This window comes from Bactrocera neohumeralis, chromosome 5 (genome assembly GCF_024586455.1).
Source record: "Bactrocera neohumeralis isolate Rockhampton chromosome 5, APGP_CSIRO_Bneo_wtdbg2-racon-allhic-juicebox.fasta_v2, whole genome shotgun sequence".
In the NCBI taxonomy this organism is placed as follows: domain Eukaryota; kingdom Metazoa; phylum Arthropoda; class Insecta; order Diptera; family Tephritidae; genus Bactrocera; species Bactrocera neohumeralis.
In genome coordinates, this window is record NC_065922.1 from 76,826,053 (window position 1) to 76,847,230 (window position 21,178).

General features: G+C 33.3%; 1 protein-coding gene across 4 annotated transcripts in view; it reads right to left on the minus strand.

The window, feature by feature from the left end:
* Positions 1-21,178, minus strand: part of LOC126760780 (synaptic vesicle glycoprotein 2B) — a 36,580-nt gene that overhangs the window by 2,243 nt on the left and 13,159 nt on the right. Inside the window, exons 1-3 of one of the 4 annotated variants that reach the window (XM_050476675.1) lie at positions 17,146-17,361; positions 3,020-3,282; positions 1,187-1,853 (exon numbers count right to left, since the gene is read on the minus strand). In XM_050476675.1, coding sequence (XP_050332632.1) covers positions 1,187-1,853; positions 3,020-3,056 — 704 coding nt within the window. In that variant the 5' untranslated portion in view covers positions 3,057-3,282; positions 17,146-17,361. The other 3 variants (XM_050476678.1, XM_050476677.1, XM_050476676.1) reach the window with 3 other exon arrangements.

Genomic DNA, 21,178 nt, shown 5'->3' on the forward strand with positions numbered 1-21,178 from the left:
ACGCTCCATACGCAACAGCCATCGTGTTTGCCGAAGCAACGAACTGCGCCGGCGACATGGCGTATGAGCAACATTCTTCACACACACACAGCGAACGAACAAAAGAGCGCAAAAAAACGAAATGCATTTTGCTCACACGCAAGTTGGCAGCAATAAATTTACTTTCAAATATTTTCTATATTTAATTTGTATAAGTAATTGCCGCCATAAATATTAATAAGCGCTTTAACGGCCAGAAATGTGCGCCTGTGTGTGTGTTTATAAATATTCTCGCGTTGTTATTGCGATTTGTACGTTCGCGCACAATGCACATTATAAAAGCGTCGATTTGATGATGATTTCGAAATGTTGTTTACGAGTTAATTTCCCATTGAGCGCGTTAAAAATGTTTCCCCTTTGTGTAAATAAACAAATAACATGCTTGCGGCAAGTGTGTGTATGGGTGTGTGTGTGTGTTGTATGGCACATTAACACCTCGCGAATAAGGTGGAAATTACAAAACAAAATTAAAAATTCATAATGTGCGAAAATACACATATACACTTGCAAATATGTATACGTACATACATGTATATACATACATATTTGCAATTCCAACACAATGTGTGTGCATGCGCGTGCCTCATCGGAGGGCAAAGTAAGTGCTGTGCCGGCGATTTGAACGCGATTGGCAAGAAGCATTTATGGGGCTATATATGTATGTATCTATGTATGTACATTCGTGAATTTCGGGAAATCGATTTTTTGTATATCGAATAGGCACATATTTGAAAATATCGCTCATATTGTTCGAAAATTTGAAGTTGATATGGAATTTATGGAACAATGGAAATCCAAAATACGAAAAGTCTTTTTCGACCACCAATATTTGTTAAATTTGTTGATTGATTTCTTTCACAACAAACGGGATTTTTCTAACTTGCAAGTGGTTAATATAACCCCTTAATATAATTAACGCAAAGTCGCGATTTACTATATTTATTCACCGCAACTATTGCGACAGCTTCAAAGCCAATGATTCATTTTCTTAGCATTAAGTGTGTTGCTGATGAAACGGCTACCGATGGATTGATGTGTTCGTGTCGCTTGTTTTTATAGACACACAAATGTGTAAATGTATGTATATATACTCGTATATAGTTAAATTTTATATTTTATGTATAAGTTTATATGTCTGTGTACTTACGCCGCGCCGTTGAGAAAGCGAAACAGCATAAACCATTCGTAGGTTTGCGAAAATGACGATGCAACAATACAAAAGCCATTCATGAAGGAGATCACAATGAGCACCTTCTTACGTCCCACCGCATCGGCGATACTGCCCCAGAAATAGGCGCCCACCATCATGCCAATGAAAATGATCGAATTGAGCCAACCTTTGGAGCTCGTATTTAAATCCAAATCACATTCTGCCGATGGTAGAATGAACGACATCGATATGACGTCCATTTCCTCGCTGGTGCTCACCAGACCGCAAATGGCCAGTAGGATATAGTGGAATTTGCCATAGCCGCATAGTTCGATGGCCTGCTCGAAACCGGCCCGTATGCCAGTGGAGCGACGACCATCGGCGCCAGAGCCTCCGCCATTGTTGCCGCCGCCGCCGTTGCCACCGTGTATGGCGACGCCGTTGGTGACCTCAATGACGGCCGCGCTACCCTTTTCTACGTCATGCTTATCACCGCCAGCGCTGCTTATGTCCGTCTCGTAACCCTTGTTGACTGCTGCAAATTGGTATTCGGGATCCTTGCCGCCACTGCCCAATGAATAGGGCTGTAGAATGGAACGATTGTCGATCGAGTTGTTTCTGCTGCTATTGTAGTTTGGTTGGATGCCAGCCTCTACATTATAGGCTGAAAGCGCGTGATGAGAGAGAGGGAGAGAGAAAATATGTATTGTGATGAAGTGGTAAAGGAAAATATTTGGTAGTCGAAAAAGTATTTTCGTATTCCAGTGCATATTTGTTAAAGTTCATTATAAATATAAAAAAATAAGTTTAAGTTTGATTTGAAATACGAAAATACTTTTTCGACTACCCCTTTATATTATGTAAATCTTTCTGATAAATAATTTTTATAATAAAAACAGCTAATTGGTGCAGAAAACTTAACTATTTTAATTATTTTTAATTGAAAAAAATTTTAGTAAAAAAATATTTTGATAATAGAATAACTTTATACCCTGAACAGGCTATATTAAGTTTGGCACTAAAAACAATATGATTCACAGTTGGTTTTATTGAAAGAAATTACAACAAAAATGTGTTGTCAGGCAGCAAATGAATCATTTAAAAGCGAAACTGTTATACGTATACTATTCATTTGCATATGTGTATGTATGTATGTACACACTTGTTAATCAGTGGTAATTTTTACTACTGGCGTATTGCTGGCCTTGATGCCGGATTCAATTAGATAGTCTTGATTAATACATGATTAAAAACATTGCACGCTTAGAAATTGTAGGTCGGGAATATATATGTGCATATACACACATTCATATATGTACATATGTAAAGCTGCAGACAAGCATACATACGTATATATGTATATACATATAATATAGTTACTAAATATTGAATGTTTTCATTAACTTTAAAACCGCGCCTCACTACTAACGCACCTAAAATGACGTAAACAGTTTCCATATTTTTTCGACATTTTTCTTTTTTGGCGGTATTGAATACAAAAATCTTACGATTGCGGCAAACATACTCGTATTACCTTTCGAGGTGTGAAAGTTTTATGATTTTTCGAAAATATGTGCCACCCGAGCCTGCAAGGCCATATGTAGTTTATTGTTATTACGAAAATACACTATGTATGTATATTTAAGCACAGCATTCATTATCAGCAGAAGCTACTAATACTAAATCGAATTGGAGCGCGCGTTTAGCAGCTCGCGGTTTCCTAACTGTCTGCCAATCGTTTTCGAAATAAGCTTTATGCACCGCAATAGCTATTGTATTAAAGCAGGTGTAAGCTAAATTTTCGAAATTATAAATTTCATAAATACTTACAATCACTTTTATTCTTAATCGAATCACCTTCTACCATTCTATGAGTTCGGTTTTTTGTTGGCTTTTCTCTCGCTTGAATCGAGACGAATAAATTAAATAAAGAAAATTGAGAAAGTGAAATTAATCACTTAAAAATCGTTGGTTTTGGTTTGCGGTGTTTTTTCAAACTTTCCGGTATGCGATGCTGCAACTATTTATTTACGAATTGTAAAAAAATAGTCGATGGAATCCTTAGTAGTGAAGTTGGATTGAAATTTATCGGTCTGTAAAGAAAAAAGAAAAGATAATGAAAATGTTAGAAAGAAACACCTACATACATACATATGTATGTATATGCAGTGTTATGTAAATAGTATATTGTAAAAAATATTATTTTTATCAAAACTAAAATTAATTTTTTTGCATGAAAAATAAAAATATTCTTAAAAATATTGCTTTTATTAAAACCAAAATTTTTTGTAATTTTTTTTTTATTGGAAATAAGGTTTTGAAATAAATAATAATTAAAAACAAAATTTTTTTTAATGAAAAATGAAAATAAAATTGTAAAAATATTGCTTTCATTAAAATAATTTTTTTTTTGGAAAATTTTTTCTTGGAAAACAAAGTTATGAAATAAATAAATTTGAATCAAAAATTTTATAAAGAATATTGCTTTATTAAAACCAAAATTTATTTTTCTAGCAAAATTTTTTATTGGAAAATAAGGTTTTCAAATAAATAATTTTGTTTTGGGAAAAAAATTTTAAGAATTATTTCTTTTATTAAAACTAAAATTAAATTTTTCGCAGCAAAAATTTTTCTTGGAAAACATGGTTTTTAAATAAATAATTTTTGTTTGAAACACAAATTTTTTTTGATTGAAAAATAAAAAAATCGTAAAAATATTGCTTTTATTAAAATTAAATAAATTTTTTTTTTGGAAAACAAGGTTTTGAAATAATTTTTTTTGAAAAATCATCAGTAAAAACACAGCTTACTTTTCAAAATTATATTTTTTTAAATTTTAAATTTATGTTTGTATATATGTCTGTACATACATATGCAAATATGTAGATATACATATGTATGTAAAAATATATACATAATTTCCATTAAAACTAGTAATTACTCTTCGAAAAATTTTTGAATGACAAAAAAAAAATATTTATATTCGGTTCAGTAAAATAACCAGTAAATTTAAAATTTTTTTTACTATTTTTTTTTATTTGTTTTCTTTACTACTTTTATTTAATTTGTATTGTGCTGTGCGCTTCACTGCTGTTCTTTAAATGTACGTAGCAAAGAGATCGCGCTTTGCTTTTATTGATTAATATATTAACCAGCTTGGGTTCGCGACGAACGCGTTATCAGCGAGGTTCAACAACATCTATCAGCGCAAATGTGGCTTAGCATGAGTGTATGTGTATCTTCAGTGATTGCAGCTGGTGCTAGAACTTGTTTTTTTTTTGTTTTTGTATGAATACACCAATACATGTGCGCAAATATTAATTTTATTATTTTATATAATTATACACAATAGGTCTATATATTGAAATGCAGACTTGGAGAGCGCTAAATTGCCGATAACACACGTACTCGCACATACATACATACATACGTACGTATTTATAAATAAAGGCTCAGCGCATGCTGTGTTTAGCAAAATCAGCTGTGAAATGTAAATATCGCACGTTTGTTTGTATGTCGAGCGAAAGTATGTCAATGCATTGCTGGTGTATAATTGAAAAATATTTAAAATATTATAAAAACAATGCTTGTATGAAGCTGGCGCTTGATAAATCGTATTTTCTTTGCCACACAACTGGGTTATCAAAAGCAGAAAAGGCAGTAAAAGCCGAAAACAACGCCACATAACCTTAGCAGTGCGTGACATTTAACAATTTAGCGTGTGGGAAGTGTGAAAACTTACTGAAAAAATGTGTAATTTTTATACAATTTTCATTATTTACACATAAGACCTATTTATGATTACTTTGCATTTTCAGCTGCTTTAAAAGAAGCTTTAAAAATGCTTATAATATTTTTTATTTGCTCAAAGTCACTTCATTTCTGTGTATACTGTGTAAGTAAGGCACTTGAAACTGCCGTTTGCGTTTATTGTTGCTGCGACAATAAGGGTTATAAATCAACATGACAGCGTTATATAAATGTGCGATAAATTGGAAAACTACCCAACGAGTACCCACACCTACTCATGTAGGCACTTAAGGGTTTTTACTTATTAAAAATAGCTTGAAATTATTTTTCGCATTTATTATTGCTAACGCTTCAAATTCGAGTATGGCGTACTCATAATTAGACTATAAAAACTGTATTTGCTAATCGAAGTGTAAACACAACTTAATCTTCATATACAAGCGAGTACTTGTACATACATAAGTATGTATAAACACGAGTAGTATTTGTATGAATGTGGTCTATTTTAGAATTTTACGTTATCAAAACTCACAAAAGCGTCTGAATAATTTGTAGCACCAATACCTTCAGCTGCCAATGACGTTTTTGAAAACACAAGAACAGTCACTTAAGTACATACTTGTACACCTGCAAATTGGTCATCACAAAGCGCGTCTGAGTTCTTGAGTTGTGAAGATATTGAGTACGACTTGACCTAACCAACAAGTTTTGAAACAACCGCCAGATTTTACAAATTTATACCCTTTAATTTTAGAGTACATCTCTTCTTAATGACTCTTTGAGGCATAACGCAAGTGCATACATATGTACATACTTAAGTACATAAGTATATTGTTTTATCAGTAAGAGCGTCTGAGTTGTTTGCTGCTAAAGTAGTGTACTTTCTTCGAAGTCGTTAATTTATCTCAACTATTCTTTAGTTAGTTGCATATGTACGAATGTATGTAGCTATATTTGTATATCATACACTTGTGAAAAAATCAAGTTTTGTAAGCAACCAATTCAATTTTTCCTGGAAGAATATCGAAGAAGCATTGTTTCAGCCTTTGTTTTGACTTTGCAAAGGAGATAAAAAGTGCACACAAACAGGCAAAAAGTTGTAAGCTAATTTTTTTGGACTAGAAAATATCATATGCACCATTTGTACAATTTTATATATGATTTTACTTTTTTCATAGTTATGCCCGTTATGCGTTAACTGTTTCATTTGAGTTTTCCTTTTGCATTTGCCGCTACTTCGTGCTTGCAGTCAACTGGCATGAGGACTGCAAGGTGAAATTGATATTCACAAATTTCAGTGGTACAGGGTGTTATGTTGTGCACACATTTGTATGCATGGTGTATTTAGATTGTTGTTTGCATAAAATAATGCCGCAAGTAAGCGAATATCGCACGGCTGTTTGCAAATACAAAGGTTTCAACTAATTGTTTTTGTTAGCGACTTGAAGCCAACTATGGCAATAAGAAAATGCAGCAATAAAAAACGTCATTGATTAACGAGGAAATCGATCAGTTTGTTATTTATGTGTGTATTATGTTATTATGTATGTTAAAATGCCATATGCAAATTTACATATGTAAGTAAGTATGCACAAGTGTTAGAAAAACAATAAATTGCAGCTTGCACTGCGATCGAAACTCTATTGCGCAACTGTTGCTTTGTGCCGAAAGCTGGCAAATATTTTTCAATACAATTGTTATTGGCTTTGCTGTCTGTGCAGTGTCCATTTGTTCTATTATTTTGATAGAAAATGCTCCTTTTCCCGCCAATATCTTGCGCAAACTTGCATTACATAATGAAGTAGACATTTGCAATCAACTGGCAGCGCAACAACAATTCTAACTTCAGCAATAAATACAAATGTCAGCAAATAACAATTAAAAAGCGTAAAGCAACATGTACTGCTCTCCATTGGCGCAAAAAATGCGACAAATGTTACAGAAACAATAGCAGTTGCTTTTTTCTAAATATTAATGCAGCAAGCAAGCATCATAAAAATAGCAGCAAAACAAAAGTAAATAGTTGCAGCCGACAAGTTCCTGTTCTCCTTCATTTGGACTTCGATTTCGATTTGGTTTGAGCGAATGCGCAAATCGGAAAGCACAAACAAATGCAAGATTGAAAAAAGGCAGCAAAAACAACAACTAACATTCTGTAACGTTCACATAAGTAGTTGCAGTTTGACTTTAGCGGCGCTAATCGCTTGCCCAAATAGTTGGCGTTAGCAAAATCAGGTTCAATGACAATACCGCCAGGTGAGTGCCGCAATGCGAGATTTGCACATTCTCGCGTATGCATGCGTGTGCATGTAAATTGCAGTTAACAGTAAGCAAAAACAACAATAGTACAGTTTATTTGCCTTTGAAAACTCGTTTCACCAAAACTCACCACTTTATACTGTTTACAAAGTAGACAAAAATATTGCAAGTCTCATTAGAAGTTCATTAAGTTAATGCCTGTTTTATTAGCGCTTATAAATTGCAATAATTGCCTCTGTTCTGCTAAATAGTATACCGCATAGTTACAAATAAATCAATTGCTTGTAACGAGTGTTTATGAGGACATTTACAAATTTTGCGAACAATAAAATGATACTGGTATTTTGGGTATTTTGCGTAGCCTCTTGAAGTGGCAACCACAGTCATTAACTGACAATTGACTTTTACGTTTGTAAACAATAGAAATATGAAAATATAACTTTGCAGCTGATGATTCCTATTTTAGCGATTATTTATGTTGAATAATAAATAATGAGAACAAATTGTTACAAATCGTGTGAGTGAAATCTCACTTGAAAGGATTTTTCAATGCATGAAAACTGTGTGACTTCCATATTAAAACTGGGAATTCGACGGAAAAACTATTTTTATTTGTTTCGTGCCACCTTTGTGGCTTTACAGTGTATGTGGCCGCAAAAATATAATTCATATTATTCAAATATTCTATTTGAGAGAAAAGAACTAGTTCTATATATCAGAATACTATGATAAAGAAGCTTAAATTGTGGTTAGGATTTCTGAATTTGGCATTAAAATCAGAAACGGTGTTGAATTTCACGCTTTGAACTGAAAATATTTCTAAAAGACACAAATGTGCTCGGTGTTTTTTCTTTTTACAGAAGACAAAAGTCGAACTATTTGGCATGAAGGGCGTGCTATCACTGAAAGCTTAATAATTTGCTTATTTTAATAGTAAGAAATTGCGCACTGCCATATGCAAAGCGAAGCAATTTAATGTAGAGTCATATTCTAATAATATTATTAGGCATACTATAGGTAAAAATCTTTTTTTATGAAAAAGCTAATAATCTTAAAAAAATTAATTGAGCCGATTTCCGCGTTTAAAATTGAATTTAAATTTCTTATGAATAAATTAATTCAAAATATAATTTTTATCAAAGAAAATGTAAGCGAGATATATTTTTATACGCTTGCAACCAGTCGCTACAGAGTATTATAGTTTTGTACAGCTAACCGTTGTAGGTATCACCTAAAACTAAGCGAAATAGATATAGGGTTATATATACTTATATGTATGTATAATTGAACTGGATGACGAGAAAAGTTGAAATTCGTTTGATTGTCTTTCTGTCCCTCCGTCCGTGCAAGCTGTAACTTGAGTAAAAATTGAGATATCTCGATGAAACTTAGTATGTGGGTTGCTTAGTGCAAAAAAAAATTCGAGTTCGTAGATGGGCGTAATCGGACCACTACCACGCCCACAAATCGCCATTAATCGAAAGCACATAAAGTGTCATAACTAAGCACTAAATTAAGATATGAAACTGTAATTTGGCACAGCGGATCGCAGTAGCAAGAGGCACTTGTGGGCAAAAATGTTTGAAAAAGTGGGCGTGGCACTGCTCTCTAACGAGTTTAATGTACATATCTCCTAAACCACTTAAGCTACAACAATCATATACGAACTTTTACCGACAGTGTGAAAATGGCTGAAATCGGACCATAACCCCGCTCACTCCCCATATAACGGTACTGTTAAAAACTACTAAAAGCGCGTTAAATCAAAAACTAAACGCGACAGAGACATTAAATTTTTAAATAAAATTGGAGACAAAATTGTTGATTTCTATAAAAATTTACACTATATTTTCTACTACAGCACACCCGCCCGCCACTTTGTAATATTCAACTTTGGTTAATAGAACTGCTGCGCTCTGCAATTCATTTGTCACGTTTCGGTTGTGATTATTTGATAAATAATTTCAAATTTATGCACGTTTGTGAGTGATTTCCATCAATTACCTTCGGTATGCGCTTGTTTATTGAAATTATTATGACGCTTATCTGCCGCTCCTTCAATTTGTAGGCAAAGGCACTTTATTGCGATTATTTGTTGTATTTTATTTCAATAAAATAAAGTCTAATTGTAACTTTGTTAAATTTTTGTTTTGGATTTTACCAAGAACACTTTCGCTGGTTGTCGAACGAAATGTGAAAAGCTATCGTTATGTGAACGAATTTTTATATTTCTTAGTCCTACGTGTAGTCTTTGTAAAATCACAATACAATTGCACTTTGTTGTTGTTATAATTGCTACTGTGGTATTTGCTTGACGAAAACATGAAGTTTTCAAACACTTTACACACACAACACTAAACCAGCTATTGCAAGACGCACGCGCATTCGAGCCGAGCTATTTGAAAAGGCCTTTGATACGAAACTTTTATTGTGCTCCTCTTGATATTTTCGCTTTACAATGCAAACGCTTATGTTTTTGCTACTACCAAGTCGCGTTCGAGCACCAAATTGTCGGTGCGCGCAGAGATTTTATAACAATTCGCTAATAACTGCAAATGCAAAGAACGCCGTGGAGAAACTCTGTTTTTTTCTTTCTTAAATTTTTATTTTTCTTATTCTTTGGTTTTGCTTATTTGACTTTTTTGACGTACCGAATTAAGTTGACCGATCGACCGCTGCTGTGGGCGCTTGTGATGTTGCGTTGATACGCGTCGAAAGCGCTATACTTCACTCGGATCGGCGACAGTTGCTTAAATATTAGCGGCGAAACAAGTGCGATGCGTGTTTGGACGGCGGCTGACCGAATCTCACGCTGTGTACGCTGGACGAGAGTGTGCCTGTACCGCTGAGTGTGTGTGTGTGTGTGTATGGGGAGCGACGGCAATTGAAACATTTGTGGTGCCAAAGCACAGTTACTTTTTCAGCTCACACATACACACACGCACATGCGCCCACTGAGCAATAAGCAATCGGCCTGACACTCGAGACGGATCGTGGCGCCGAAACGAAATGGAAATTTCAACAGCGATGTAGCGCGAGTGTTTGGCGAGTGCTGAGCGAGCGTTCGACAGGATGGAGGGTGGGCGAAGATGCTGCTGAGCGTTTATTAATTAATTGCGGATCGGTTAATTGAGCAAACAAAGTGTGATCAAAAACAATAAGAATTGCAAACAATAACAAATGCCAAACTGTACCGAAGCTGGCTTTAGAACACTGTAAGCGCACGAAGGCGTTAAACTGCAGCGCGGCCGCGTCGCTTAGCGTATAAAAGCTCCAACTAGACGGACAGCTTGTATTTGGAGCAGCGCTTATTGCAATTTTCTTATGTGTGTGTTTGAGAAAAAGAACCCACATGCCGGGGAGGGGACAGATACCATGTAGATTAGGTAAGAAGTAATGCAAGATTGTGCTGTGCCGAGGAAGCGACAAATGGCAGTGTAGCACGTGCGCTGATGATCGGGAAGCGACAAAAAAAAACGGCTCTAATAAGCGCACAAAAAAGTGATTGCACATTTGCCAGCAATTAATGAATAGTTGAAGCTTAAAATAAACACTGGTGAATGTCAATGCAAGTGACATAGGTTATGACGATAAGCTCACAGAGTGCTACACATGCCAGAAATTGATTTTGTGTGAAATATTAATGAAATTGTAATATAGTAATTTTATGCACTAATTTGTAGTAATTAAAGTACTTGATAATAACGAAATTACATTGTTGTATAACAAATATGTACATGCAGAGGGTGTTTTTTGAGAGCTATCGGTTTGGACATGCATATGTGTTTGACATTTATGTTCAGCATATTATTATTAGTAATGTAACTGTTTTTCAAAAACAAATAACAATTTGTATAACATACATATATGCACTTCTATAGGGCTAACGGATTTGCTAAAGGTATTTTTAGAACTCTAAACTCTAAAATATTGTTCATTTCAATATTTTTTCTACTTTTTGTGCGAAATAACTTCGTAATTTAGAATAGACATCCTTAAATTGCATGCTAAAGCTGCTGCCGTAGTAATGTTTCGCCCACATTGTGTGCAAATCAATTGCGGAAAAGTGCGCGGCCACGCTTGGCGCACTAAGCAAGCGCTAAAGTGTTGCATTAAAAACAACTGTGTACTTTAAATAAATTATAATTTTAGAGGTAAACAAACTAAGCAGCTATTACAACATAATCTGCATAAAATAAATAAAGCTGCTGTCGATAGCTTTTAATAATGTAGTGTTCTGCTTGCAATATGTAGCTGCGCATTAATGGCTACTACTAGTGAGCAAAATAATAACACTTGTTTGGATGGAATAAAAAATGAGAAACCATAAATAGAGCAAGGTGAATTACGTTTCGACTTGTGTTGGATTTTTGTAGGCGTTACTTTGATTTCTGTCTCCCAGCCAGGGCGTTTATGCAGTTAAAATGTAAAAAATAAGTAAAAAATCAAATTTCTGAATTTACGAAAAGTTTTCGTTTGACAATTAGTGTGCTTTTTCGTTATTAAGCGAAAAGAAAGTGAAAAAATAAATATTTTATATAAAAATACAATGTATTTAGAACTTAAACGGTTAATTTACCGCAAAATTTATAACAAAAATTTTTTGTAAAATATATTAGGTAGTCGAAAAAGTCTTTTCGTATTTCTAATTAAACTTTAACTTATTATTCTTTTTATTTATATTAACAAATACATACATATGTATGTACCATATTGACAAAATATGAAAGGACTTTTCTACCACCCCTCCTTAACTTCCGCTTCCCGACCCTAGATCCCACGTTTATTATTTTCACTTTCATTTTTGTTATTTCAGCTTTATGCCGTTTGGTTTTTATCACATTTTACTATTTTCTAGTGCCTTTAGCACTGGTCTTCCTGCAAAAAATTGGCGCATTTTAAAAATTGTGTGTCACATTTAGTGTTTTTTTTTCAAATTAAAGCGTATTTAAGTCTTTACAAGCAGACTGCGTTGCTAAAAAATTAATTATGGCACACCATTACTCGCGCTCTTGCTGCTGATTGCTTTTTGCGTCACAGTCAATTTAATGCGCCCAACCCACATACTAATTATTGATTAAAAGTTTCAAGCATGTGCCTAAATCAATTGGATAATATTTGCGCTTTATGATTTTCTATAATAATTTTGTACTAAAATTAGTGCTATTATTACATTATTATATAATAATTATATTATTTTGCTACGCTTGCTTTAGTTTTATTGATTTTTTGGCTATTGTACGACATGCTGCTCTGCTTCAGTGCCACACAATGGCGCAATGCAAACAAATGGTCAAGCAATCCAGCAACCATCCGCGCTTTTGCCGTTATCGCTTGACCGAACTGCATGTAAATATTGGAAATGCGATGGCTGACTGTCAAATTCAGACAGTTTACGAAAGCTTGACATTATTGTTTTGCTTAATTTCAATGCATGAATTATTTTGTATAACGTTTTGGTATAAAGTCTAAAGTCTACAGTCTAAACCACAATTATTTTTATTTATACTTGAATAGAACCCTTTATGTTAATATTGCATGGAAAATAGTTTTTGTATGGCGTTGTAAACAATAATAATAAATATATAGCAAAACAATAACAATAAGTAATTTATGTAAAAGTAAGTATGCAAAATAATGATAAACATAATTAAAAATAATAATAAAACAATGGCAATAAACAACAATGATAAATAATTTATGTAAAATTATGTATGCAAAATCAATTACTGAAATTAATATGCTTGAACAACTGCAAATTGCATCATTTTGTTTATAAGACTTTACAAATTCACGCCTTTCTTTCTTTTACTTGCATTGTTTACGACTCGCGGAAATGTTGTTAATGAATTAATTGCTCGCATAAATTTTGTGAAGTTGACAAAATTTGCTGTGACACAGACTGACATGCATACATATGTATGTAAATACACGCATTTAATTATTTTGATATGCAAAATTAATGTGAGATTTAATTAAAGGAAATTATGCTTTATTCAATATAATTTTATATTTATACTGCTTACGCAAGTTAAGGGGCAAATGCAGCTGGTAAACCTGCCAAGTTGACAGCTCTTGGACACTGTGGTGGTGAAAATGTAGTTATTTTTATTTTACAAATTAAATATTTGAAATTTTGAACTGAATTACTACCTAGATAAATAAATGCAGCGTGTTGTTTAATTTTTTAGACCCTGAAAATCCTTTTTAGTAACTAAAATGCGGTCACGCAGGTCGATTTGGTTCGGCGATTCGGTGACATTACATAGACTACACGGCGTATGAGCAAACTTTTCAGGCCAACTGCTTTTATTCCAGTAATGATTCAAGAAATTTTGTTTTGTTAAGTTTGCTGCGGCAAATCTAGTTAATTAATGGTTTCGGATATGTAATGATTTAAGAAAAAATTTTGAAAATATGGAAAAATTAAAAAAAGAAAACTAAAAATTTGTAAAGATTAAAAAAAAAAATGTGTAAATTGTTTTTTGAAAAATTTTGACGACAATTATTTTTCGATTTATTATTATTATGTTGTAAAATTTTTGTTTCAGCCGAATTATTTTTAATACAAAAGTATTTATTTGTAAGTACATACTTTTGAACGCTATCTACATACGCTCTTTTACAATGTCAGTCAGAGTTTAAGCTCATGCACGGAATCCCCAGCACCACCCTAAAATCCAGTTATGCAGTAATAAGTACACAGCTCTTATTTTTATTTACATTATTAATTACAGAATTTTTTACTGAAAACTTTGTATGTATGTATTATTTGCATATGTATGTACATATGTACGCGCCTGTTGGGTGCCTTTCCATGACTTGCAAAACACTAAATATTTGTCCCTGTCAGCGTGTAAAAATAGCAACAGGTGTATTGCAGTGCGCTGCTTTGCAACTTCACGTACGCAAACATGTTAAATCACAAGGTTTACATTTTGTTGTTGAGTAAATAAATGACTTTACGCGAATATTCTTTTTAAATTCGTTTATTTTTAAGGGCTGGAGGGCTGGGTAATGAGGGCTTTTACTTGGAGGGCTGGGTTATAAGTGTTTATATTTTTATAATTTTGATTTTTCTCGCAAATTTTCAGAATTTAAGCACTTAAATGACTTAGCAATCGATAAATAAATAAAATTACTCAATCCGGATTTAAGAAATAAATTCGCAAAAAAAGTATTCTTTTACCTAAAAACTTTACCCCTCTTAATATATGTACATATGTATCTATTTTTTACAACTAAATTCGAAAACACCAGCACAAAAAGCAACAAAAATCTCAAACTTTTGGTTATTTCTGTTTGAGTAAACTTTTTATTTCTACTTTTATTTTTTTTTTTTTGTTTTTTTATTAAAAAAATTTTTATTTTGCTAAAATGAGCCGGTTTTTTATGATAATATTTACTGGCAGCGCGATAACTGTATCCATAGAATACAAACTGCGAAACTGTGTACAAGAACTTGCAATTGTTTAAGAATTTGGCTACCACGTTTCGTTTCAATATTTGCATATTGCTGACCAAATCAAATTGAGATTGCAGATGCGCTCAAAATTCGAGAATAAATATAAAAAAAGAAGCAAATGTTGCTTAAGACCCACGAAATTCGCATAATATTGAGAGCTAAATATTGAAAGCCGAATATTATGCAAATTTCCTGGACGGTCTCCAGCGCTAACTTAATAAAAATAAACAAACAATAACTTCGGGTTTTGAATGAGTGTGCATAAATTCGAAAACTAATATACACACACGTATGTATGTTTCTTTTTGAAATTTTATAACATTTATGTTTTGTTTGTACTTTTTATTAAACATAACCGATATTTTTGTTTCCTTTCGTTAAAAGCTCTTTGGCATGTGCCTCAACTAAATTGAATACATAAAATAATTAAAAACAAGAAAAACCTTCAATTTCGGCTGCAATGAAGCTACACTTTAAAGGTGCATTTCTTATGGCATAAAAGGGTATAAACAGAACTTTATCTTGTTTTGTTCGGTCAGTTTGTATGGCAACTACATATATGCTAGAGGTCCGCTTTCGGCGGTTATAACAAATTAGTAGTTTTTTGGGGAGAAAAAAATCAGATCGATATGTGAAGAATGCCTCGCTCAGGGTACAAAAAGTACCGCTGCTCATTACACAATATTATGCAGCAGTTGTGTTACGAAAAATCATTCGCTATTGACCTTAAAACTCTGCAAATCGTTAAACTCCTCACTTGCATGCTGCATAAGAATTAAATATTAATGTTTATTACTTTCCAAATATATACATACACAAACAAATGCATATATGTGTGCACGTGTGGTTGTGCCAAATTTAAATGCATATTATTTCCGTTTCCATGCACTTCTTAAAATGCAAGTGCGCATTCTCAACCGCCACCACGCCTCTTTCACAGCTACCAAAAAAATTTTTCAACACACATACACACACAGGAGTGATAAAATAATTAATAATGCAAATGGAAAAGTTTTCGCACCAAATTAGCATACAAACAATCGAAGCACTTAAAAAATGTTAAATGCAGTTGCAAAACAACGCTTAATGTGCTGCGTGTAATTATTATATTCTTGGGCAGCGCTGTAAACACATGCGAAAGAAAGTGCATGCGCGTGCGCGTGTGTGTGCGTGAAATGTCATCACGCGGTGCAATTAAAATGTCGTAATTTCTTGTTTGCACCGAACAATTAAACAGTATTTATGTTAAATTATTAAAAAAGGCGTGTTTTAGTGAATTTGAAATGTAATATTACACACTTACATATATATGTATGTGTGTGAGTACATGTGCGTGTAAGCAGGCTGTATTTGCAATGCATTAGCGTCACTTAGCGCGAAGTTATTTTTTGGAAGTTCTGCGCTTACTCATGCTGGCACATTCCGTTCTTCGCTTGGCCGGCAATTCCGTACTTGTTGGCTCTATTGTTGGCACAGTGATGTGCTCGAGGTGATATTTGCCAAAATTGATTAACAAGGTAAATGTCAGGGTGGTCGGCGGTGAGTTTTATTTTCCCCCACTTTTATACATATATGTACATATGTATGCATGTACACTTATATACAAGTACATTAAAATTTGCATGTGCAGAAACATGTGAAAAACGAAAGAAGCCAAGAAGCCACCTTCAGTTTTGAGTGCGATGATGTTGAATAAATAATAATATATGAATACATATATGTATGTACATGTATGCAAATATGCGAAAGTAGTAGGTAATGAAAAGCTATACATCCTTTGAGTTTATACTTTTTCACACATAACCTCAAAATGTATATAAAAAATCAAATAACCAAATTTGTGGTGTTTACTCCTAGTTTTCGATCTAAAATTTTAAGATTAAAATAACTGACTTCTTTTTGTAGTCAGTTTTCGTTTGCTCAAATCTCAAGTTTCTGATGGTGAAGTTTGAAAATAAAATTTAAAAAAAAATTAAAAAAAAATTAAAAATAAAATTTAATCAAATATTTGTTATTTTCTAAGCAAGTAATACATTTTTGAAACATTTTCAAATAAATTCTCACGTCAAAATAGCTGTTTTTTTTAAATCGGCAGTTTTATTTTGTTGAAAACTTTACTTTCTGATGGAATAAAATTTTAAAAAAATTTAAAATTTAATAACATAAAAAAGAGAAACTGCGCGTAATTTAATATAATTCATGACCTTTTTACAACCGGTATTATTATATAGTATTTAATGCTTAAATCACAACTTCACCGAGCTGATTTTTAAGGAACTTGCGCGGTCACATGAAGTACATATTTCATTTCTTGATATGTAAATTTTATTTTATTTTTATGTATCACTATTCCTTTTTAGCCTTAAGCCAAAGGAGTTAAATATATCCAGCCAAACTGTGAAACATTCTTGCAATTTCTGTGCTTTTTAACGCCGTTTACACGACACAGGATAAAAATAACTCAAAATCTTCGCTTACTAACCGTTAATTGTTTTTGTAATGTTGCTGTTCACTGTTGTTCTTGTTGATCGTCACTTTCGCAAACCCACGAAATAGTTAATGCTGAAATGCTGCCGCAAAACTCCAAGCTGATATAAACACTATCCAGTCACAGGTGATGTGAAAGTAAATTTTTTGGTAGTAGAAGGGTTAATGAGCTCTTAACGGCTCTAAAAACCGTTTGACAATGAGTGCTGAACTATGGCAATGCCGACTTATATTTCGAAAATTCTCATACGACACCTAGCTAGTTGGAGATAGGATCATCTAGCTAGCTATCTGGGTATGTATGTGTGTGCACATCTGTTGGCAGTGATGTATGATTAATCTGGCGTTGCGCGTTGTTGTTATTGCTGCGCTACTGATAAGTCAATCCACAGAAGCTGTAAGTGATGCTTATCACTAGACGCAAATTAATAAAGCAAAAAAATACGCAACAACAAAAAATTAAGCAAACAACATTGAAGTAGATGTTAGTGGAGGGAAGAGGACGGTGGTGTGGATGTCTGTATGTACATATGTATGTATGTAGGTCTACAGGCGAAATAATTAACTGCAGAGAACAATCGCTTAACTATTTAATGCGATTTAGCAGTGATTACAGTATAGTTACATATTGACTAGTTCATAAGTATGTGATTGGCATGATAGCTCTGGTTAATAACCAAGAAAGAAAGAAGAAGCTATTAAAATTAAAATAAACTTGATTTTTAGTTGAAAATTGGTGTTATGTGCTTCGAAAAAATATTTTTATGGTTAAAATTTATTTTTGTGAACTTTCTCTTTCGGTATAACTTTTGAAATGTTAATTTTTATCTCATTGTCATACCAGTCCTTTTTGGACTAGTTTGCTACTAGTTGCGTTTTAATAAAACTAGTAAAGCTTTTAGAGATTTTTGAGCTAATAACAAAATTAACACGACTTTTTTTTTTAAGTGACTATATTTTCATAATTTTTTTTGTCTACATTTACCCCCCTTAAGAATTTTACTTTGGTTAGAATTTGACTTTCCCGAACTAATATTTTAACTAGTTGAGGATTAAGCGTAATTTACTTGTAATAGCTTTAAGTAAACAAAAAATGAAAATATTTTTATACCCTTAACAGGGTAATTACTTTGCCACGAAATTTGTTACACCCAGCAGAAAACGTCGGAGGCCCTATAAACTACCATATATGATATACATACATACATATGTATGTATATATGTATAGTGATCAAATGACGACCTGCTATATCGGCCATGTCTTTCTATTTATCTGTTTGTTTGGATGTTTGTCCGTCTGTCAAAACGAAATATCGTTTTGATAATTTTCAGACGTCATTTTCTGTTCAGGAACCCGCACATTTGTCAGAACCACCGATATTGGACAATTATAGCAAATTGCTGCCTTAAAAACTGATCGATCAAAATCAAGCCCTTCTATGCAAAGCTTTTTAATTTGACACAACGCCACAAGCTCCGAACAATAGTGTACAGCTGCCATTAAACTGACCGAACAAAAACGAGACAAAGCTCTTCCGTTCCCATAACAGTCGGGTTTACGTATCCGGAACGGAGCCGGATTTTTTTACGGTAAAGAATTGCCAATCCGACAGCATTCCTCCAAACTCTTTTTCTTCAGGAATATTTTTTGCTCCTACAATAATAACAATAACAAGATAAGCTCTTTTTTACGCTATAAGAAAAGCAGCTCTGAAGGGTATTATAGCTTCTGTGTAGCCGAAGTTAAAGTTTTTACTTGTTTTGTGTATATTCCGACTATTTAAGTTAATCTGAATTAGTTAAGCAAATATTATTTTTTTGTTTTGGAATCTGCCATTGTAACAACACCGATTTTCCAGAAAATACGAAACAAATATTAAACAGACACACAAATTTATGTATATGTATATGTATGTATGTATGTTTAGCTTAGACGAGTGCATATCATTTGCAGATAATACCGATTAAGACTGTAGATATTAGCTACCTACGTAATTTAGCATTATAAATTTTATTGCAAAATCAAAACACACACACACACACACACACACACACTGATACAATTGTTTAACAATTTTATGGCTACTCAACGGTAATGTGTAGTACATTTGAATATTTTGTTTAATATTTTTGCCCGCTGTTAACTTTTTTATTCAGCACACATATGAAGATATATATGTACATGTATGTGTGTGTGTGTGCTTTTAGAACATATTTGCAGTGGCTTTGATATCTGCCAGTGATTTAGGGCGTCCTGTTGTGCTTTCTACTTTCCACGTTTCTTGGCTGTTGTTGTTGCTTGAAGCTGCCCGCGCGCCGTTGATAATTAAGCCGGACTAGCCGCTGGCGTCCAGGCATTTCAGTGCTACTTTTAGCTAAAGTTTTTAGCGATTTAGCCATTATCATTCGTATATTTAGTTGCACATTTAAATAGAAATGTTTACAATAGCCTCACGCGGTGAATAATTACGCGCAGATATCTCAAGAATTTTATGGTTATTGTTGCTTAGCAGCAAAATATTGCCTTTCAAGCAAAAACTTGCGCACGCATAATTAAAAAAGCACTTTTCCTTGTGCGAAATAGCAAAGTGAAAAAAGAAAGAGTTAAGTGGAATTTTCGTAATTAAAATTGTTTTCCAAAATTTGCATTTACGCGCTTTAACCGCACTCATGGGCACTAAAAGTGGCTTTTAATCATTTAAATTTGTTAGGGCTTGCTGCGGGGTGCAAGAAAATTGCGCATTTGGGGTTTAAATGGACTTTCATTAAATTCTTCGCAGCGATCGATTGTGATGGACGAAATACCGGAAACGGTGTTTTTGGAATTTTATGCAAATTATTTATTTTAATTACACTGTGCGTTTGGGTGTGTGTGTGCATGTAGGCTGGCAAGGTAAGCTACATACATGCCGAAGCTTTGATCGCACTTAAATATTTTCAATTTATTGTCAGCTAAAAATAGAAACGACTTGTTTGCTCTTGTTTACCCAAATCTGTATTCAGAAGCAGAAAGGAAATGAGGAAATCAATAATACTGTCACAGTGGCTACTGCCAAAGTGATTCCAAATATATTGATTGTGTTTGTGGTATTTTCCGCATAGCTGTGCATAAAGGTGAGCTTTTTATGTTTAGGGCCTGAATATTTGTATGCCCTGAACAGGGTAGTATGGTAGTTGAAAAAGTCTTTTCGTATTTTGTCAATAGATGTCGTTGCAATCGTATATCTCCAATCATATTGTGTCATACCGTATAGTGTTGGAAATGTGAGATTTTAAGCTTCATTTAACCAAAAAAAGTTAAATTTGGGGAAGTTCAAAAAAAGTTACAGCTGTTCAAAAATGAGTGAAAATAATGAAGAAATTCGATATATTTTGAAAGTTTTGTATAAAAAAGGGAAGAATGCTACGCAAGCCACCTATGAAATTTGTGAAGTTTACGGAGACGATGCTGTATCAGGTCGTGGAAATTTCGAAATTTTCATTTACACTGATGAAAATTTTAAACTGATAGAATAATGTCTCTAGCGAAAAAATGGCAAAAAGTGGTCGACCAAAATGGTACATATGTGTTTTTTTCTTTATTATTAAAAAAAATAATAAGTTGAATGATTAGAAATACGAAAATACTTTTTCGACTATCCAATATAATGTCTATTTATAGCCAAAAAATACCAAAGATTTGCATCATTCACTAAAACACTGACAAAATTGGCATTTGACTGACTTTTGCTTAATTTTTTCGCGAGATGTATCCTTCATTTTCAATTATTGACATAACCCATTTCCGCTTATTTTTTAAATAACAGCAAGATAATGTTTTGCACTTCTTCATTTTTAAAGCTTATTCGCGTGCAAAGACAAATATTTATGCATAGTTCTAGGTATGATGTACACACCTGAATGTGTGTTTGTTTGTGTGCTAGCGCTGTCAGAATGTCAGAAGCAAAGTTATTAAGTCGTCTTTAGATTAATTCATTGTCAACGCTTACAAACACACAAATGTAATGCAATGCAATGAAATGAAATGA